Source organism: Ischnura elegans, chromosome 1, assembly GCF_921293095.1.
Source record: "Ischnura elegans chromosome 1, ioIscEleg1.1, whole genome shotgun sequence".
Taxonomy (NCBI): domain Eukaryota; kingdom Metazoa; phylum Arthropoda; class Insecta; order Odonata; family Coenagrionidae; genus Ischnura; species Ischnura elegans.
Genome location: NC_060246.1, coordinates 98,968,251 through 98,991,343, shown reverse-complemented (window position 1 = coordinate 98,991,343; position 23,093 = coordinate 98,968,251). Strand labels below are relative to the sequence as shown.

At 41.0% G+C, this 23,093-nt stretch overlaps 1 protein-coding gene and 1 non-coding gene across 2 annotated transcripts in view; both read right to left on the bottom strand.

The window, feature by feature from the left end:
- The window catches only part of LOC124157623, a 99,653-nt gene extending 77,937 nt beyond the window's left edge, over nt 1–21,716 (bottom strand). The window contains exons 1-2 of the mRNA XM_046532538.1: nt 21,582–21,716; nt 12,962–14,488 (exon numbers count right to left, since the gene is read on the bottom strand). Of these exons, the coding sequence (XP_046388494.1) occupies nt 12,962–14,488; nt 21,582–21,716 (1,662 nt within the window). The remainder of the gene's footprint in view (nt 1–12,961; nt 14,489–21,581) is intronic.
- On the bottom strand, nt 7,662–7,743 carry Trnas-aga. Its single transcript has one exon. It is a non-coding gene; the product is annotated as a tRNA-Ser (tRNA).
- Nucleotides 21,717–23,093: the final 1,377 nt, after the last annotated feature.

Below are 23,093 nucleotides of genomic sequence, written 5' to 3'. Positions count from 1 at the left end.
TCTCCATTCTTTATCCCCATGTTGAAGTATGTACATACGAGTTACTGAACAGCAAGGTTTCAGATAAATAATGTCTACTACTACTAATTTAGCTATATTTAATATTTTTTTAATAATTCCTCAGATGAAAATGTACAAGTTGGTGTAATTAATAGGTTGTAATTAATAATTTGCAAAAGGTTCGTATGTATGTTAGGTTCTATAAATCGTCTGCTTTGAGTAACAAAAACACATTCATTTGCTCAAAGTATTGCATTCAGAACTGGTATGCCCTATTCTCGAATTTAACAGAGTTATATGGCATCCTTATCATAAAGTGTAAATGATTACAACTGAAAGGGTACAAAGCAAATTTTAAACTACTATGGTGGATTCAATACTAAACATACCCCATACAGAGAAACAATGCATATTTTGGATATCCAACCGCTGATGGTTAGAAGGAAACGGAATGACCTGATATTTTTACATGAATTATGTCATAGCATGATATGTTGTACTTGTCTTAATAATATTAGTTTTAATCGTTCGGCTACCTCAGAAAGGAATTGAAATATTATCTTTGTAATATTCTGTAGAAACAATATTACTTATAGCAATCTTATTAACACCAGTTTATGGTTATTCGACAGAGCATCACATGAAATTGGCTAGGTTTTGAATTTAAATTTGGTGTCACAGTTAAATAATAATCGGTTGAATGAGTTATTGTTACTGTCTACGGGGAAAGGAATTTGGGGACTAAGTTTATTTGCCCACTATTACATTTCAAAGTCGAAATGAAACTTGGCATTGCCTTGAATAGGTGAAAGTCGTCCATTTCTTGTCTGAAAGCAGTATGTTCTGTGACTATGTATGACTTCGAATTGACACCTGGAATCAATCAAAATAAGCTAACAATGTTTACCATAATGCATATATCACTAATTTACATCGTGAGACGCTGTTAAAAATCGTTCATTCAATGGTACAGTAGGTTCATCATCCTTGCTATTGAAACTTAACGTAAATCTTGAGTTACTATACTCAGCAACTTTAAGTAAATTGTTCAACAGCACATCGCGCACAGAAGAAAAAAAACATTTATCAGACTAACACGGGCAAATACCATCCCGCTCATAATAATGGCGATGTAAATATTGAGTGTGTTATATTGAAAATCTTGAAAACAGCGATCACAGATATCGGATACTTTGATGCATTGGATATACGCTATTTTTCTACTTTTTTCTGCGTAACCTGACACATGAACGATTTTCAATTGAAATAACACTATATTAATAGATATAACATGTAAAACAAACGTATCACCAAAAAATCGTCCTAAGCAAGAGCTTTCTGCTCCTACCTACGTACGGGAACAACAGCCGTCGCCTCGCTTTGAAACAATTCCACTTGTGCTGCAGTTATTACAGGGTCGTAGAATTACAGAATATTTAACCTCAAGTAACGGTAATAATTGCTTTGAAACCAAAAAGAAGGCATCGCCCCGTAACTAGTCAATAAAACAGTGTAAAGGTCTCATATACACTATTCCTCATAGCACTACCGCGTCATGACCATCGTTCCTCTGTTTCGAGCGTTCTCCGCCAGGTGGTGTCTCCCTTGGCTGGAATCGCGAATAGGGTAGAGTGAGCTGTCAGGGAAAATAAGGGACCACAATGTAGTTCGAGCGTCGCGATAGCTATACGTTATGAGAATGTCCATAGAATTCAAGGTGGGACGGTTAGGCCTGTTTTAATGGTGGATGCGGTGAAATTTCTAATGTTTGGATAGGGGTTGGATGGGCAAATTGCGTCACTGACGTCACGAGTGGGAGGGACAAGAGACAACTCTATTATCAAGTCCTCTGCAATTCCGTCGATCAACTGGAAATGGCGATAGATTAAGCTCTCAAAAATGGGAGAATCACTTATGGTAAACATAATAGGACTTTAAGAAATGTGTTATTGGACAATTTTAACTCATTTTCCGAAGCTGAATCGTTTCTGTTTTAGTAAAGGGCTTTGGTTTGGGAATATTATGCTAAGTTAGCAATAGAGGCTTTTTGTAAAGAAAGATTACGGCTTTACTGCCGTTTTAATTATCTTCTTAAAATTACTACTACCCTATAGATGTAGCATAGGCACACGATGTGTTAGCAGCAAGTACGTGATCTACCTAATAATATTGGTATCCTCCCTTACAATAAAGCAAAACTGCGTTTGATATATCTAGAGAAAGTAACTATAGAGACCTTCGCAATTAAAGTGCATATAGACTCAAAATAGGTCACGTTCCTCTGGTATTCCTTGAAAACGAAAACGTGGACAGTTTCAAAAACAAAAGGATTAAGAGTATGTAAATAGATTTCACTTAATATTTTATGAATCACTTAATATAGATGAAGCACTTAATATTTTATGACGTAAACTCTATGAGAATTTAAGTAGCAGTCGCTAGGATTCGAATCGACCCTCGCTGAGGAAATTCGATTTTTCGTCGGACGCCTCAACCACTCGGCAACTATTGGTTAACGATTAATTGGGGAGCTGACAATTCTTAAACCAAGGGCGTAATATGTTTCACTGTTGATTACAATGAAAGAGTATGTTGATGTATCTGAGGACCGTGGAGAGAAAGAAATGAGCTGTTAGCTGGGTGAGAGGGATGAAATGTTCAGCCATTTTTCTTCTTCTTCCAACTTCTCATTTTTGTCAGGTCTTCATTGCTTTCTCTTTCTCGATCTTCCATCTCATCTATTTAAAATTTAAATTTTGCTAAATAATTGGAAAATTAATTTTCAATTTCTCTATACTAATACGTTTGAAGAGTTGCCAACAATTTCCGAAACCTCGCGTCGCATCGCTGAATTTTCACGGGCATTTTTTTTTATAGAGCTCAAGTTCCCAGCTGTATAGCTGTCCACTGAGAGTTTCTTTTTGGGATGGTTTCAGCTGTTAATTATTCGCGGTTATATCATGCCATAGTTATCATCTTAGAAAACTTTATACATTAACTTGCTCGCACTGAAACTATCTGGTGATCACCGTGCAGTTTAGACACGTGGAAATGTCTTATTTATCCCACTATATTCCATTGAAGAAAATCAGTATTTCTCTGAAAAAATATCCTCCACCGGATAGTCTAAGCCGAGACCTCAATATGGGAAGTCCATTTTATCCCGCTCGCCGTACGAAAGCGGCGTCCGCTATGCATCCAATTAAAATAGAATGCGTTGATATTTTTCGTCGTTTCCTCCTCATTCTCGGTGTCCCGGGGTCAGAGAGAGGTTGAAGTGAGTGGAAAGTTCAAGGACTGGGCGGGGGCGTGTGTTGCGTCCGCGGCCTTCTCGATTGCAAGTTAACATTTACCGGCCTTTGTCGATTCTCCACAAAATTAAGCAAAGGGGCCATGTTCATAGCTTTTGGTCCGACTTTTTTTTACCACGACAGGGCTCTAATGGCCGGCTTCAGAACCAGGTTGTAAACCAGCCTCGTCTGTTGTTTTGGCTTTGGATACGGCGACGAATGAGTAGGTACACACTGATTAAAATTTCAAAGTACCTACGTAATACATTAAGGTGGGTCAAAAAATGATATTTTTTCGGAATCACGTTTGGTCTGTGATGGAAAGTTTTGCGCTCGCGTCAGGTTCTCAGGTCCTTTTTTTTCAAAGTTGGATAATATTATATACTACTGCCGCCCCAGCTCTTAAATATAAATATTTACCTTAATAAGGCAAAAATTCGGAGAAAAACACCTATGGAAAGTGAATGGGTGCAACTATGTCCATGTTGAAGATAACCAAGGATAGTAAAACCTTTAGCATAATTTTTACAACATTAATTTAGAGAACTTTGCGATGCGTGAGAATGATCCCTCATTGCGTGTGAACGCAATCAGCATTCCACATCTTTTCATGTACGTAGCACGCTTTAACCTCCCGAAAGATGTATCTTGGAGAAAAAAAATTAGAATATTTTAGCAAGTTTCCCGATTCGGGAATTCATATTTATCCCGTTTTTTCCGTAAAAGTGAGACATTTTTGGAGATACTTTGTTTTAGCGTTAAATTTCTCGATCGATGAAGAAAATAACAATGTAAAATTATCTGCATGGTTTATGGAAGGTCAATATGTTGGGATCACAACAGTCCCTGTAATGCCACGGGAAAGAATGCGCAAATGTCATGAGAATGGCCTCTATTATCTCTTAGGGCACGCAACTGTGATGAGGGAGATATTTTTTGCTCGAATCGCAACGTTGGAGTGATTTCGTCATTATCCTCACAACTATCTACAAGATACGCGGCATGTCTCCCCATTCCGTTGTTTTTGATCGCATTGGAAAGTGAGTCAGCGCCCTAGTATTTGATTTCATAGAGTGCTCATCTTCGCGAATGGGTTTTGCAGCTGCCTTCGGCATTAGTCTTGACATCTACTGGCATCTTTGCTAGGGCAAAAACGCACCCAAGACGGAATCTTCGTTTGCATCACAAGGTTAGTGATATAGATCGTGGAAAACATTCCGCTAGCTAAATCGTGCATGCGACGTTGATAAATGTGGGAATGTTTTTAACAAGAGAATAATGATTGAAGGTCAGTACCAGGATTGAGTAAGTATACATATATACACAGATACTAATATCATATGGAAAAGGAAGACCTCGAACATAATATATGGAACAAGTGAAGAGAGATGTGAAAGAGAAGAAATACGTAGGTGTGAAAAGATTAGCTGAAAGGAGAATAGAGTGGAGAGCTGCGTCAAACCAATCCTAGGATTGTTGACCAATGATGATGATGATGATGACTAATATCATATGGTAAGTATACATACTATATATCTATTGCATAGAGTAAGTATCACAAATACTAACTCTATGTTATTAGTCAATTATGGCATCGTTTCTTCAACATCAACAGATTAAAATTGACTGATTCGTATTAATTTTTGTTATGAATCATTAATTTTAACTGCGTCAGTGCAGATGTCTATATCGACGTCATTTAAATATTCTCTCCAAACCTTCCTTGTCCTCTTGAAAGACTTCATTTTCATGTTTAACATACCTTGGCACTAATCAAAAGGTTTTATTCTCTATTTTCAGTAAAAAATGAAATACTTCGGTAAAGTTGTTTTGAACTGCTTTTTCTTCTTGTTGCGTGTATACCCTTAACGTGTTTGGGTATCTATTCCTTTCCCAGTATCCCTTGTTTCGTTTTGGTGTAGACACCTAGGGACTCTTCTCGGGACAGTTCGGAATTGGAACGACCCCAGTCCTGCGTGACCGCATCCAAACGTTGTACCCACTCGGCTATCGCCCCCACACTTTCTGTATAACGCTTCTTGTTGACGTCTGAGAGCATGCTTGTTTCCTTCCCGACTCATACACAACTGTTACGACTAGTTTTACGACGTATTACGTACTTAGGAGAAGTATGATTTTCACGAGGAGCAGATGCTAGTGCTGTAGATTTTGTATAATCATTACTTATGCGAACATTCTCGCGCAAATAGCGTTCACTCGGTACGACTGGATTGTGCGAAGGGAGCAAACCAAATGGCTCGCCTGATCGCATTTGAAATTCAGTTCGCTAAATCCAGAGCGCGATAGCAACAGGACGAATGATAAATCTCTCCCGTCGTTGTTCCGGGATCTTATTGTCGGCGGAGAGGAGAGAAAATGAGAGACCGAGCGAATGTTCTAGAATCCACTTTTCTTTTGACGGATTGAATTCGATGTCGAGGCAATAGGATCATTCGTTATCTTGCAACACGACGACAGACATGAGGGGTAAAATAATTCCCCGAATATATTACGACGGCTCTTGAAGCTGGTTCATAGAAAAGACAATCGTACCTTTTCTTCAAATATATTCTCGGGTGGATTCCACACCGTAGTCATACATAATTCACAGCGATAGTAATACAGGATATCAAAAGAACTCCATTGGAAAATCTCGGAAGTCGTAGATTGTGGTGAAAGTATTTCTTTCTATTTAGCCGTTTTGACCATGGTTTATGAAATTTTATGTAGAGAAGAAAAAACGGAACTTCATTAAGCTATACTCGGCTGTATTGTTCATTTAAAAAAATAGGAATGTAAATTTAATGCGCTTTACAAGCACCTAAAATTCTTTCCGCAAACCGATATAAATACCAAATACTGAGGTCATTGTTTTGTTAAGGTATCGCTTTCAGAATGAAGTAGCTCGTAGAAGTTACCGAGTTATTTTGGCATAAAAACTAGCATCTAAAGTACTATAAACATTCGTCAATCCCCGGAACTTACTGACAAACTTTAGTGGAACAAATCAATTCTTAATAAATATCCTAGAAGTTACAATTGCTCATCTTTCAACTCAAAGAGATTTTCGATTTCAATTTTGTCACCGGTACGGACTTTAACCTTCTTTTAGATTATTAAAATTTAGCTATTGTTGGATTTTTATGTGTCATACGACATATTTAGGAAATAATTGATAGATGATGATATCAAAAATGAAACTGTGAATAACCTCTTAAATTATGTGCTTGCTGTGACGAAGTTGCATGTACTTAGTGTACGCAAGTAGTATATTTGGTATGGGTACCAATTTTGAGACCATACAGCGTCGAAATGCTAAAACAAATCGGAAATTTCTTAGCGACGTCATCAACTTGTTAGCAAGTAAAGTCAAAGTTTGATGAAACGTTGGTTGAAAATGTGAATTCATCTTAAGGTTTAAAATATCTTCATAGAAAATTCATGTAGTATTCTCTTATCTTGATGTGTACCATGTAACTTGAGGTTTTAAAAAGCATGTATATAATTCGCCTTCATTTTGATATCAGTATGAAGTCTCTCTTACCGAGAATCCGCGGCCAAGAATTGGTCCCTCTTTTTAAATCTGAGATCATCCTCAATGGACCTTGACGTTGCGAGGGATGAATGAGCCTCACGAGGACCTATATCTTTTGTAATGGGCGTGGCAATCGGATGTAATGATAGGCTTCTTATGCAAATGAGCGCTGGAAACTTCAAGCTTCGATAGCAACGCGGGATGTCTGCTGGTCGAGAGTACGCATTAAAGCCAGCGCGCTGCCTCCTTAATAAGAAGCCGGGGTTATCTGCGACGCGTACGGATGATAGCTATAATGCATACGAGGAAATTTTTCGTCACAGGTGAGCCTTACGTCCTTCGGTTTGAAGTCATCTCGATAGTACTTTTCGCAGACACCGTATGATGGTAGAAGTTATGGCTATTGGTGGCAGATAGGCTCAGAAGGTTACATGTTCCTTTATTTTAATAACAAGCTTTTGGACATGATTGCTCGATTGATGCTTTTAATTACTCCAAAAGAGCAGCATAGCCTTTTGAAATTGAAACACGACTCAAGTCATGTGTTCAAAACCTTAGGGATGGTTTAATAATGGGGATTTTTTTCGCAATGTCTGATCGGGAACCAGTTTGTGTATGAATTAGGTTCAATTTTGCTGTTGAGGGTTTTTTTTTTCAGAAGACCATCCATGTTTTGAACTCAGATGGTCAAATGAAGTGTAGTTTCAAACAAGAAGTTTTCGCTTTTAATAATTCATAACAATCTTTGTTACAATTAATCTTCATAACTCTATGTTACGATTGTCTACCTGTTGTATCGAGTTGTAAAAAATTGGTTGCCCTAATTTAAAAAAAATCGCAGTCGGTAGGATTCGAACCTACGCTCCCAGAGGGAATCTGATTTCTAGTCAGACGCCTTAACCACTCGGCCACGACTGCTCAATGAGCAAATGGCGTACAAGAGTAAATCGATTATTATCAGTGGAATAGGATGTGTATGCATTAGAGAAGGGTGGAGAGACGAAGTTGTGCGAGTTTAAGCACACATCCTTCGTAACATTGGTTTGGGACTCTTTGCCATTGCATTTATCAATGTGAAGTCGATATATATAATCGGAAGTTTGGAGAGTTTCTATAACTTGCTTACTAGTTATGGGTGATAAATTTTTTCGAAACATTATTGCTGAAGTGCTCGCTCTTGAGCAAATTAGCTACGATCCTTTTTGTGGAGATACCTGAATGTTAAAGTAAGCCCTTAAAATCAGAGATACTAAACGATCGGAAGGCAATGTAAAGTTTCCTTTCTAAATATTTGGATTTTACATGTTAATGTATGTATAATAAACCAAATTGTATTGAGATTTATTCATAATTATTATTTGTATAGTTGTTACCCAGCCAGCACGTTACAAGTTATTGAGGTAAGATGTAAGGAAAAAATAAGGAAGGAGCTTATAACCTAGCAGTTAGGCATTTTCTTATGGGTTTCCTACGGCCAGACCGACAAACATCCAGATTTATGTCAAAATTGATACCTAACTTTCAGCACTTCCCTAGGTGATGTTATTATTTCAGCGTTTTAGCGTATTCATTAAGGGAATTATTTATAAGAACAATATTTCCATTCCTGGCCCTTCTACATTATGAGTAAAAATAACACCATGCGGCCATAATTTGAAAATCATTCACATTTATGAAATGATGGCGAGACTACGGCCGTAAGAAAGAAACATGTTTTCATATGAATAGCGACAGAGGATATGAAAATCCCGGAAAGAAAACTCTATTTAAAAAATTATCTATTCATCGAGTTAAAAAAATTATAAATTCATAAATTTCAGATTGTGTGGGACTTGAATGAATTCAATTTGTTTCATGCACGAAGCATCTAAGTTTTTCTATAAAATTACATTTTAAATAGGTACCTACGCCTCAACTCCGCATCTGGTACTGTGGTGTAGTGGTTAACGTGCTCTGTAGATGAGCTGCAGATTATAAGTTAGATTCTTCCCATTTCATTATTTTTTCTTTCCGCCATTTGGAAAAAGTACGTATATCATGCTTTGTATCTTCACCAGCCAGACGCTTGCAGTTGTTAAATTTTTTCTATTTACGGGAAAATCTGTTATCAGTTGTTCATCTCTAATAAGGATTCGCTGAATTTCACCGGTAGGCTTTAAATTCATGTCGGGCAGAGCAGCGTAGCGTGTGTAGCACGCTGTTCTGGCGCTCCAACAGAAGCGACTTATGTTTATCTGAGGATATTTGGCGGCTTTCCATATGTATTCTTCCCTGAAATCTTATCCTTGCCTTATATAAATTCCTTAGCAGCTTAGGATAAGCTGCTTGTAATTTTTTTCCGTAAGAAAAACATAAGAAACGGATAACTCTTTTACTTTGTGCTAAGTATCTGGGTAAATTGGCTCAGATCTTCTCCCAGTTCTGTTTTACGCTTTCTCACTCGAAGAGTAGTGAAGTACCTCTAAGGCAATATAGATAGTTAATTTATTTGCGGTTTTAAGTAATTTTTATTGAATACCTTGAATTACCTAACAACTTTTTCTGGTGTGTCTGTCAGATTCTCCATTCGCTCTTGGTTTAAATAGTGTAGTACAATTACCTGGCCATACTTATTACAGACCTGTGCTCAAGGCTGAACGATAGTCTTCGAGGATATTAAAATATATAAAACGGCAAGTTGATGAATTGGTGAAGGCTTCATTGCTAATTTGCCGTATTTAATTCAGTTATGCCCTTATCGCATCGTTCATTTTTCCTCAACTGATATAAATTCCTTTGAAAGAAGGTGGTGGAATAGAGGAATATGATCCTATTTCATATAAGCTGGCTTCTTATTGTAATTGTATTTTTTTGTACATTATCTTCATCGAAACTTTGCCTAAATTTATGAATCTAATCTAAAATCTTAAATTTATTCTTATAAATAACCTTGCTTACCGCTGATCGATAAAACCATATTTAAAATATCTTAACTGAAAGAATGAGTGTTATACACGGTGGTTAAGGAAAGGTGAAGTAGACGAAGAGAAAACGAGAGTATTTGTACCATGCTGGTTACGAGGGGCGAGGGATTGCTGAAAATCGGAGGAAAGGGAAGGATGTTGGGCGAACAAGGAAAGGAAAGGAACAAGGAAAGAGAACAAGGAAGAGAATAGGGGTTCATGGATGGGATGGAGAGTAAAAGGGGACATCCATTAATTACATGAGGCTCTTGAGTGCTGATTTTTTTATATGCCTCTGACGGAAAAAATACTCATACGCCAATACACGATGTAAATAATATCAACTTTTTATTACGTTAGGGACGATAAATTGGGGAACGCGTTAAGTCGCTGGAGGGCACGGAAGATGCATCTATCATGGAGGAAAGGGAAAAACTCAATGCGACTGAAGCAGGCGAAGATGATTCGTTATTGGCCCGCAGGGTACTGCATCTTCCTGCCGCATCGGCCGTGCGAAAGGCTAAAGGGGGGAGGGGGTCAAGTCGGTTCTTACCTTATCTCACTTAGGGGAGATGGAGGGGGGTCCTGGTTAGTATCACGTAATATTTTTCCGCAAGGAACAGTGCAAAATATAATTCTATAATGCGATCTTACTGTTAGCAATCTTTAATACTAGTCTACTAATACTAATCTTAAATAAATATAGTTAAACTGTTTTTTAATCCAACGCAATGAAGCATAGATTATCGAATTTATGCTTAAATACGCATTTTGAACAATCTCACGTGAGATTAGAGGGGGAAGTGAGGGGGTCGAGCCAAATCTTACGATATCTCACTAAGGAGGGAGGGAAAAATTACCGTACGTAATTAACGGACACCTCCAAAGCCCTCGGGCAAAGCTGAAGAAAGAAATAGAGGAATAGGGTAGTTTCCTTCATCAAAGAAAGCGAAAGGCATTGATTGCGATTCGTTACCCACCATTAGTGTATTCATAATTTACAAATTATTTGGTTTTTGAAATATAGGTTTTGACGAATGGCAAAGGTCAGTTCTATCCTATTTTAAGATTATTACTCCTGTACTACGCATTTCACGCTTTTAGATTTTTAAATGACGATATCTATTTTTCGCGATTAAATGAAAAGTGAACATTTTCAAGCGCGCGAAAACGCGACGGGTAAGTATGAATGCCGGGTAAACTCCGTGTGACGTCGTTCTCGTTCCCGCTGCCGCAAGTGAGGTGACCTTGGGGCGAGGCTCTGAGCGCTGATACGACGCAGGGTACTAGCAGGTAGCAGAGTACCCCGCTAGCAGGTAGCGCTTGGCTTAAATAAGGATTATTAATACCTTATCAAGCGGAGGAAACTTTCCGACCATCGATAGTTTTAATAGGTGATTATTAAGAGATATTTCCCTGGGCTCTGTGCCTCATGCATGCATTGGTAATCTCAGACGATGTAAAACTCCTATCTACTCGTATAGAAACTAGGTCCCTGTGACGTCACGTGGAGTGGAATCGCATGGGCGCCAATCTGGCCTTTTTCAAATGAGGATAAAATTGACCATTGCCATTCGTCTAAACCGGTATTTCTAAAACCAAATAATTTTTATATTATGAATACACTAATGGTGGGTAACGAATCGCAATCAATGCCTTTCGTTTTCTTTGATGAAGGAAACTACCCTATTGCCACTCTTTTTTGGTCCAATATATATGAGGGTTTTCGAGGCATATATGGTGGAAAACGTTGGTGACATCTTAAATTACAAACCGTGCTGGAAAGGAGGGTATCATCATCATCATCATAAGTCAACAATCCTAAGATTGGTTTGACACACTCTCCATTCCTCTCTCCTGTTCGCTAGCCTTTTTATGGTCACATTTCCTCCCTTTTGCATCCTTTATAACCTGTCGTATGTAACTCAGTCGGGGCCGTCCCTTACCCATCTTCCCGTCTACCTACGATTGTTTTCATCTGATCATCATGCCTCATTATGTGGCCAACTAAGTTGCCCCGACTTCTCCTTCAGGTTTTTAGAATACTTATCTTTTTTCCATTCTTCCTAGCACTTCCTCATTACTTTTCCGTCGATCCATTGAATATCCATCATCCTTCGGTAGCATCTCATTTCAAATGCTTCCACCCTTGGCTTCTCTGCTGCTGTCAACGTCCAAGCCTCGTTCCCCTACAGAAACATACTCCATGTGTAGAGGAGGGTATTAATAGCATAAATCGATTCAAATAAAATGTAAACGAAATAAAAACTGTTGATAATGGCTTCCGGGTGCAGCTGCGTGTTGCGCTTTGTCGTGCGAGCTTTCGCGACCGTTGCAGGACGCATCATCGGGCGATGAATGAAATTACGGAATTCGGTGGTCAATTAATATACTCGTCCACCTCCCCCATCCACCGGAGTAGTGGGGGGAGGGGGGCGGAGTTGACGTCAGCAGAACTCTCACCCCTGTCCTTGAGCGACGAGCGGACTCTTCTTGTCTAGCGAATAACCTTGCTGGTAACATATTTGTCGTCTTCTCTTTCGGAAAATCGTTTTCCACGTCTGGCTGAGTTTAACGCCGTCCACTCTGTTGAAATTTTGGGGGCATTTTTCAATTTCAATAGCCTCCCGAATTAGTCGTCGATGATAAAATTTTTCTTGGGCTAATACCTGCGTCTCGTCGATTAAAATTCGATGTCCATCTTCTGAGTAGGCATGTTCCGCTATCGCCGATTTCTCCGTGTCACGATGTAATATCGCCCGGCTGTGTTCTTTGAGACGAGAAGTCACGGAGCGCCCTGTCTGCCCGACGTAAGATTTCCCGCATGAGCAAGGGATTTTATAAACGCCTTCCACGTTGAGGGGATGTAGTCGGTCCTTGGCAGATGGAAACAAGTCGCTCATCTTCTTTAATGCTCTGTGGCGCGTCACGATGCCGGCTTTTCTCAGAACACGCGAAATTCTCTCAGACGTTCCAGCGACGTATGGGATGGTGGCATAGGCCACTGGCTTGTTTTTCTCTTTTCTCTCCGCGCAATCTTCAGGTAGGCGTTTATTCGGAATTCTTGCCTGGCGATGGATGAAGGCTTCCGAATATCCATTCTGTCTGAAGGTTTCTTTCACGCGATCCTCTTCTTTCTTCAGAGCGACATCGTCAGAAACCACTCTGGCCCTATGAAGGAGTGTTTTCATGACCGATGCTTTCTGTTGAGGATGATGGTGGGAGTGCGCGTGGAGGTAACGGTCCGTGTGTGTTGCTTTCCTGTACACCGCGTGTCTCAGCGATCCGTTCATGCCTCTCTGCACCAGTACGTCTAAAAAGGGTAGTTCTCCATTCATCTCTATCTCCATGGTGAATTGGATGGATGGGTGGATGCTGTTTAGATGATCGGCGAATTCTTTTAGTGTGTCTTTTCCATGTGGCCATATGACAAAAGTGTCGTCGACATATCTAATCCAGCAAGATGGTCGAAGCTTGCTCGAGGCCAAGGCGTCTTCTTCAAAATGCTCCATGTATAAGTTGGCAACAACAGGCGAGAGGGGGCTCCCCATAGCTGCTCCATCCTTTTGTTTGTAAAATTCTCCGTCCCAAAGAAAGTAGTTGCTCCTCAGGCAGAAATCAGCGAGTTTCGGAAAATCCGTCGGAAGCCCGAATTTGGTGAGCCTTTTTATGATGTCAACAGACTCTTTTATGGGAACCTTTGTGAAAAGTGAAACAACGTCGAAACTGACGAGGATGTCATTGTCAGCGATTCTCAGTTGTTTCAGAACTTCGATGAATTCTTTCGAATTCTTCACGCAGGATCCCGTCTGTCCGATGAAGGGTTGGAGGTGGTTGGCGAGATAGCGTGCCAATGCGTAGGTTGGTGACCCAATGCAGCTGACGATAGGACGAAGCGGAACTCCTTCTTTATGAATCTTCGGCAGCCCGTAGAGACGAGGAGGTCTGGCGGACGAAGGCAAAATTTGAAATTGTTCTTCGTTAGAAATGGAAGAGCGCTTAATTAGCTCCCTTGCTTCTCGTTCAATTTTAGCAGTCGGGTCCTTCTTCAATTTTTCGTACGTCGGATCCTCCAATAGTGACTTTATCTTGGCCTGGTAATCCTTTCTATTGATGACGACTGTAGAATTCCCTTTGTCGGCTCCCAGAATGATGATGTCACGATTGGATTTCAGGTCGTCGAGCGCTCGTCTTTGGTCCAAAGGTAGGTTGGGACGTGGAGGCTTAGACTTCGTCAAAACGTTGGCGACATCTTGCCGAATCTCTTCGGCATCTTGATGTGGAAGCTTCCGCAGGGCGACTTCTACTCCGGTGATGATATCTTCCACGGGGATATGGCGTGGCGAGAAGGCAAAGTTTAATCCTTTCGCGAGAACCGATGTGGCTGCGTCACTCAGTTGAATGCCCGCAAGGTTGCAAATTAACTTTTCCTTGTTGTTGGGTGGCTGAGGATGCTGTCTCTCGTGGAGATGTTGGAATTTTTTCTTCTGCTTGCTGGTAGACGAAGAAAAGGTTCTGCTGGCGGATTCGTTGGTGATACGATCGATGTGGTTCCAATCCTCCGGTCGCAGAGTGCGTGAGAGCTCCAGGTGGAGAGAATACAGCTCCATGGTGCAGCAATGGAGAGAGTAGCGTGTAGATTTAACGCGCTCCCTCAGAAGTGCCAAACTGGTTCGATGTAGAATCCTCTTGGCTGCTGGGCTCTGGATGTGATGAGTCACCTTCACACAGATGGGAATTGTATCAGAATCACGGCAACGCTGTAGAAAGGCTAGGGACGAAAGTAGCTGAAATTTCTTCTTCCGTAGATTTTCCAATCTTCGAGTCTTCTGGTGAATTTCCTCCCCGTAGAGGCTGGATAGCTTTGAACGTAGGTTTTCGCAGCGAGGGGCATCGTTGATAATGGCTTCCGGGTGCAGCTGCGTGTTGCGCTTTGTCGTGCGAGCTTTCGCGACCGTTGCAGGACGCATCATCGGGCGATGAATGAAATTACGGAATTCGGTGGTCAATTAATATACTCGTCCACCTCCCCCATCCACCGGAGTAGTGGGGGGAGGGGGGCGGAGTTGACGTCAGCAGAACTCTCACCCCTGTCCTTGAGCGACGAGCGGACTCTTCTTGTCTAGCGAATAACCTTGCTGGTAACATATTTGTCGTCTTCTCTTTCGGAAAATCGTTTTCCACGTCTGGCTGAGTTTAACGCCGTCCACTCTGTTGAAATTTTGGGGGCATTTTTCAATTTCAATAGCCTCCCGAATTAGTCGTCGATGATAAAATTTTTCTTGGGCTAATACCTGCGTCTCGTCGATTAAAATTCGATGTCCATCTTCTGAGTAGGCATGTTCCGCTATCGCCGATTTCTCCGTGTCACGATGTAATATCGCCCGGCTGTGTTCTTTGAGACGAGAAGTCACGGAGCGCCCTGTCTGCCCGACGTAAGATTTCCCGCATGAGCAAGGGATTTTATAAACGCCTTCCACGTTGAGGGGATGTAGTCGGTCCTTGGCAGATGGAAACAAGTCGCTCATCTTCTTTAATGCTCTGTGGCGCGTCACGATGCCGGCTTTTCTCAGAACACGCGAAATTCTCTCAGACGTTCCAGCGACGTATGGGATGGTGGCATAGGCCACTGGCTTGTTTTTCTCTTTTCTCTCCGCGCAATCTTCAGGTAGGCGTTTATTCGGAATTCTTGCCTGGCGATGGATGAAGGCTTCCGAATATCCATTCTGTCTGAAGGTTTCTTTCACGCGATCCTCTTCTTTCTTCAGAGCGACATCGTCAGAAACCACTCTGGCCCTATGAAGGAGTGTTTTCATGACCGATGCTTTCTGTTGAGGATGATGGTGGGAGTGCGCGTGGAGGTAACGGTCCGTGTGTGTTGCTTTCCTGTACACCGCGTGTCTCAGCGATCCGTTTCATCCGATTCATTCATCGCCCGATGATGCGTCCTGCAACGGTCGCGAAAGCTCGCACGACAAAGCGCAACACGCAGCTGCACCCGGAAGCCATTATCAACGATGCCCCTCGCTGCGAAAACCTACGTTCAAAGCGAAATAAAAACTCTCATAATAGCTTCAATACAGACTAATATAATAGGTACTGAAAAAGATTTAGGCGGATGACAGATGCTTGTTAATCACGTTCACCCGTTGAAACCTAGGTGGGCACTTTTAACACAGCAAAGTGGAGGAAATTTTTCAAATTTTATTGCATAAAATGCTTTTAACTGCTCCCAATCACAAAGATGCTTTCTAGATGAACTCCATGTTGTCTGCATTCATTTAATAAAAACTAAATGGAGATTCCAGCGAGGAAAAAGAGCTGGAAGGCAACGCTTCCGAGGAGATCCGAATCAGAATAGCTTCTTGTCTCTCGGGGCACGATGCTCCGCTGATTTCAGATGTTTTCTCATGCCTCGGAAATAGCAATTACCGCTTTAAAAGATCGCGGTCAAATAACAACGGGTGCACACGATATGTAATTACATTCTCTCACGTTGATTTTCACGATTTGCGCCGTGAGAAATGGCCGTTGTTTCTTTTAGCCTTCGCTGTTTTCTTTTATTTTTTCGTTCGCTCGACGACGTCCTTGATGTGAACAAAGGGAAGGAGGGGTGGAAGTCATAGAGGTTAAAATGGCGGTGGGGTCACGTGTCGAAATGCATTGCTCGCGAACAAAAAGACCTGACGGCGCAATTGAAGGGATGGCTCAGCCTTAAGGCTAAGCCATCTCCTTCCCTTCTTTTGTTGGCTCCAACTAATTGCGCCATGGGGGCCCCGAGAATTATGGTTGATATCAACGTGATTAAAGCAGCTCCCCCTGGATGAACTGCGGATTTTGCCAAGGTCTTTTCAAAAAGCAAGGTAATGTGTGGCGCTGAAGAGATTTAACTTCAACAGCATGGAATAATTAGCCTCCAGGGCTTCCGCGTGAAATTAACCGTGAAATGCAGCGTTGGTTTCAATTTTGCCGCATCCTGGTGATGTGTCATCTGGCTTCCAACAGAATATATTTGGTTGCACAGCAACTCCTGGAAACATGGAATTATTGGGTAACTTATCCAATCTCTTCTCTAATGAATAATTAGCGGATTCCGTACGAACTCCACGAAGTTTAATAATTATTGGTGCTATAATTGCTGTAATTGGTACCCTAAGATTTTATAAGCTAAACATTAATGACTACTAGATTAAAAGTCAATAAATGGCTCCAAAATGAAATGATAAAACACTTCTCAAATTTTATATATTATATTTTCAATTCAATGTTTCATTTTGCATGATAAGTATATGATGAAAAGTACTTGTTGATAGCCAGCGAGAAGAGAAAATTGACTGAAAAAATATTTTAAGCGTCCTCAGCATAGAGAGCGTATTTTAGCGTATAAATTACCGATTTGGTTGCTAACCAGATGTCTTGGGTTCAATTTTCGTTGAGTACTTTATTCTCAGGATTCATTCATGTAGAATTCCTTTGTAAATAGATAAATAGGCATTTTCAGTAGGTTAAGGAAAAATAGATGGAAATAGGAAATACTATATAGGAAAACGTCATGAGATGTAGGCCTTCTAGAGGTAATTTAAGTTGAAAGGACACCTTGGAAATGTCTACGGTGTCCCAAATAGATGAGTTAATTATGAGCTAGAGATGAAATATATTGTTACGTTATACCTTAACAATAGGCCTAAAATCCTCGGTAGGAATAATTTGAGGAATAATAAATATCAATCATCTTGGGGAGGAATTGAGGATTGCCGTTAAACATTTCAGCCCGTGAATAGTTTTTTCAAAATGGGAAAAATGAAAGTAAATTGTCGTCGGAAAATTTCAACTTTTGCATACCCGTTGTAGCCGCGAGGAATATGAGTTTTTTTTTTGTTCCGGTTAAACGCTGAAGGCTTATGTTCAAATCGCTCCAACAACACCGCCGTGAAGGTTTATGGGCTTTGATGTTATGAATAATCTCCTTTCATAAACGTATATTTTCATCGTCAAGGATGCTCGGAACTTGATGAAAGCCGATGCACCTTAAGCTCCCTCATTTTTTCCCTCCGGTCAGTATAGCATCCTTACTTCTCTCTCTGTATAAGACCTCATTAGATTCATGCATTGGCTTCGGACGGCTTAAGTCCATGCGTGGCCACTTTACCTCCCTTTTGAATATTTTTTTAATGGACCTCCACCTTTCGCCAGCCCTGCGGCGACTTTTGAATGAGCGGAAGTCGTTATCTTTAAGCGTTGCTTGCTAGGAGATGAGTTTGAATCCAACGTTACGTCGCGCGATAGCTGCTTCGAGCACCTATACTCCTCCCAGGCAAAGGTAAAAAAAACGCATCTTTACGATCGAGGAGCAAAATTGACTTCGAGTTTGCGTTTATTATTCCAGTATTCCTGCTGCTTTTTGTAAATGTTATTCATCCCTGATCATGCAATCGATGCGTGATGCATCGTAATCCTCTCTGTGCATATTATCTTCTGATTATGTTGTCCCTACGTTGTCTCGATCTGTGATTCGCAAGAAACTGGTATTCAACCCTTCAAGGGGGAAAAGCGACGGTAACCCGAAGTGTAATGAACCCGTTCCTTCTCTTCCAGGATGTCCTGGACCAAGGTTCCTTTTCTGGAGCCTTAAGTGCCCGCGCACTGTCTCAATGAGGAGTGTGTTAGAGGAACAAGTTCCCTTGCTTGGTAGCCAGTTGTAGACCACGTTGTCTTCAGACCCGATTGCGTTGCCTTTGTGGCTTGGGAATGATTCATTCTTGCCTCTCGGTTCTTGAGTTGATTAATTTTTTTAATTTTTACATTCATTTCATACTGTTCTTTTCGTCTTCCTTTACTCGTCAATTACTTGTGGTCAGTATTTTGAAAGACTTCTATCGATAGTTTGACAAATTTTATCGAGAAATGAAATCCATAGTCAATCTCATTGAAGTAAAATCATAATTATCATTACCTAGGTAATTCAAGTACCAGTATTGGGGACTTTATTTCATTTAAATTGATTTTGAGGAATTTATGGATGAAAATTGTGCAATGCGCCATGTTTGATATTTCTGTGCATTTTGCTCATATAAAAAGCACCTATGCTCCTGTCAAGTTTCATTGGAAATCGCATTGTATTAGGAGAGCTGTGGGAGATGATATACTCGGATTTAGACTCGCTCTGTTCACGGGAATGTACAAAGTGAAGGGTATGGAGAAAAAGTTCCTTGCATTTTGGCGACTTGGAATGCAGTGTTGGCGGAATCAATATCTAACCAATGACAGGTAATGGACTTAGTCCAGTCACTCAAATAAAAAAGTAATGATTTCAATGTCAATGGTCATAATTAGTTAGTATAGGCTAAAAAAATAATTTTCAGACAAGCATATTTTCAGGTACGATGTTTATAAGTGCATGATAATATTGCTCGAAAATGTGTTTCCACTAAGGTGCTTCAACCGAGCTATGGGATTTCAGTCATCCTCGTGATTACCAGCGACCTCTTCCCCAGTGGTGGTTGGATTCATTCGATGGTGGGATTAAGGGAGTAGAGATTAAGAGGCAGGTATGAGAGAGGAGCAGTGATGAAGCGGAGGGAGAGGGGGGGAGGTCGTGGCGGGGAGAAATAATCGCCGACATCCCGTGCGGAGAAGGCAGGCGGTTAATAAGCGCGCGCGATCTTGAAGGGTGTGGCGTGCACGTGACCGCGTCGAATAGATGAAGATTGGCGACGTGAGAGAGGTGAATGGAAAGATATTCATTCCACTTGCGACCGCCATTCCAGTCATATGCATAGTGTATTCGACTGAGAATGGGCAGTCATATTCATAAGTGTGTTGATTGAGTCTTTTTATGCTCTTAAATAGCGCCAGGTACAGTGGGGTAGCCAGGAATTTCGTTCGGGGGGGGGGGGGGGGGGGGGGGGGGTTCAAAACCTTGGGAATTTTTTTCGTAAACAGTGTACTGAGTAGAGTGTTTTAAACTAATTTTAACACTTTCCATAATCGAAAAAAAATCAAGAAATCTTTTGTGACTTCACGATTTTACAATATTTTGTTTTCCTTTACTATGCAAAGAAAATGTGTATATATATTTCGGGGGGTTCCGACCCTCTCCCTTTCTACGCCACTGGTCAGGTAGATTGATGGTTTCTTTTTATGCTCGCGTTGCCTTGGGCATCTTTTCAAAGTAAGTGCACCAGGGTTTATTTTAACAAAGTTCTCAGCTAGTTTCGGTTTTACTTCGGTTTACTCTACTCAGTTTATTGCTGATCCGAGATTCGACTTCTCTGAATCCACAATCAAGATCTTTAACAGGAACACCAAGCCTTATGGTTATTATTGAGAGCTCTAACTTATGAAGTAGAGATATAAATGATATTTACAGCCATAGATAAAGATAGACGTATGGATTACTGCATGGAATTCAATTGGCCGGAGGTGGTCTTTGCCGTAAACGAAGCAATGTAGGCTTTTTTAAACTGTGTGATGCAGGTATTCCCAAAAGCCTGGGAAGTACTTGTATAGGACGGTGAAAGTTTTAATAAATTGTCTTTGAGAATCATCCACGTGTAATATTTCTCAAGGAGCTTGGTATCAGTATTTATTTTTGGAGACAGGGAGAGCAGGCCGTAAAATTTTCCGAATTATAGTTTCTTCTTTGGATATAAACTCTGGAGTGCTGTTTTTTTATGTTCCACTGACGGAAAAATTTTCATACGCCAATACACGATTTAAATTATATAAGATTTTTATTATGTTAGGGACGATGCATTGGGGAATACGTTTATTCGCTGGAGGGAACGGAAGTTGCAGCTATCATAGAGGAAAGGGAAAACTCATTGCGATCGTAGCAGGCAGAGGTAATTCGTTATTGGCCCGCCGGGTACTGCATCTCCCTGCCGCGTCGGTCGTGCGAAAGGCTAATGGGGGGATGGGTTTTATGCAGGGAAGTGGGGAGTTGAGGCACGCGCTCGCTCCTGTGATTGCATTAAACAGTGGTACGGGAGTGAAAGGTCTCTTCTTCGGTGCGGAATTATCGAAGGCATGATTGGATAATAAAAAAATATCCCGGCAGCATCCCCGTCGAGTCAAAGCTTTCCCCTTTCGCTGCCGTTAATTACACTCGTGAAAGGGATGCACGCCTTTGTAATTTCAACTTGCAGCCTCTTGTCTGTAGATAGATGCCTCAGCCTCTGGTAAATGATTGTTAGTCCTCCCGTGTCCCGCTCTTACCAGCTGAGTCTCGAGAGAATCGTCTCACGAGGAACGTACCGATAGCTTCGTTGGCATTCTCTGGCCCTTCAATTGGTAGAAATTACAATGATATGGGGAGGGAAATGGTCTCAAAAGAAGGTATTTCGGGATTAAAATAGGTTAATTTGTGAACATAAACATTTTTAGTCGTACCCTATTCTTGTTACTACTAACCGAGCTTATGTTTGTCCAAAATTGGTACATGTTATCCAGTACTAGAAATTAGCAGCCGAGGTATGACGTTGTCAGCAAAGAACGATGCCTTTTGTTATGTATTTTTTATATTATACGAGGGGTGACCAAAAAGTAATGCAACATATTTTTTTCTGAAACAGGGATTTTTTATTCAGCATTCAAATACACCACATTTTTTCTAACCTTTTTGCTACGCAACACTATTCTCCAACGTAATATCCATTCAATTCTACAACTTGACGCCACCTTGAAGGGAGGGCCTGTATGCCTGCACGGTATCAGTCCACTGGTCGATGTTGGAGCTAATATCGTACTGTATCAATAACTTCTCCATCATCCCCGTAGCGGCAATAATGAAAAACATGTTGCTCAATGACTTACCGTGCTCTTTTGCACTGCAAGATCACTGTAGACATACTGAAAGCGCCTATGAATATCTGAGATACCCTGATTTACCGCCCAATGAAACTCAATCATTGCCCGTTGTTTGGGACGCACCTCCGTTGCAGACGCCATTTTTAACAACCGGGTCAGGATGGACATTGCTGCCATCGTTTTCATTCGCCATGAAGACGATGGCAGAGAAGGCCATTGAAACGTTGGAAGCAATTCCCATCATGTCCCGGCTGATTTCCGAGAAGATTTCATCAACAAGATTCGCTGGGAAAGCACCAAATCCTTCGCCTTTTTAACAGCTCCGTATAGCGCGGTCACCTATTGGAAGACAATGCTACTATACGAGACGAAGCAGGAATGTTTGAAAATGTTTATTTATTTATTTCCATTACCCCATAAACAGCACATTTACGGCCTTTACAATGGGGAATTAACAATTAACAATGAAGGACATTCACACACGCCCATGCCCTGGATAAGGGTAACTTACCCAGGCGGGACTCGAGCCCGCGACCTTCGGTTTGGCAGTCGAGGACTTTACCCCGCCGTCACCGAGGCCGGCAAATAAAATAAATGCCAAGTTTTTTCAACTAAAATTAGCTGTGAAAAAAATGTGTTGCATTACATATTGAACTCACCTTGTATAACTTATGTTCTAGCGGGAACTTTAATTAGTGAGATAAAGTGATAAATAATGGCATATCACCTACCTTTTCGAGCTATTAAGCGAAAATCGTGCTACAGGTTGTATTGAATATTGGATTAATATTTTTCTAATATATGTTCAAGGTAGGAAATAGAAAGCAATTGGTAGAGTATAAAATTATTATAGTACTTCCCGGCGCATAATAATACGAATACTTCTGAAGTGTCTTCTCCAGGTTATTTCGGTTTGGGTCTAATCTCTCATAGCTTCCTCCATCGCGAAGGTAATAATTTGGACCTGAAAACGATGGTGTTGATTGCTTTTGAAACATGCGATTACGAAGAACTCACCTGGTGAAATAGAAAGAATGCGTTAACGCATGACCATCTTGCCATACTTTTACTTATTGTTTGTGTTTTGTCTGGGTACGTAGACATAATGTTACTTATCTTGTGTCTAGGTGCGTAAACATCGTGTAGGCAGAGTGCCCAAAAGTCTACTGATAACCAAGCCAGAAACATTCCGTGAGGGTTGACGTAAGAAATTTCCGGGAAAGGAATCCTATCGTTGATCCTATCAGCCCTCCTTTGGCAGTTTTTCGAAAGCGAAGACGATCTCGAGGAAGCTCCGGGTGGCCACCGCAGTCGCCTTTGCTGGCTCAGAGATGCAAAACTGTGGGAGGAAGGCATTATTATCTGCGGGAGGGAAATCTCATACCTGCTCAGGTGTGCTTGCGCGTACGGAATACACAACGAGAACCTTTCGATGTGACTCCGCTATCGTGCTCACTAACATATCCTTTCACCCCTAAGCGAACGAACGTACTTTTAAAAGCATCTCTTCTCCTCCAC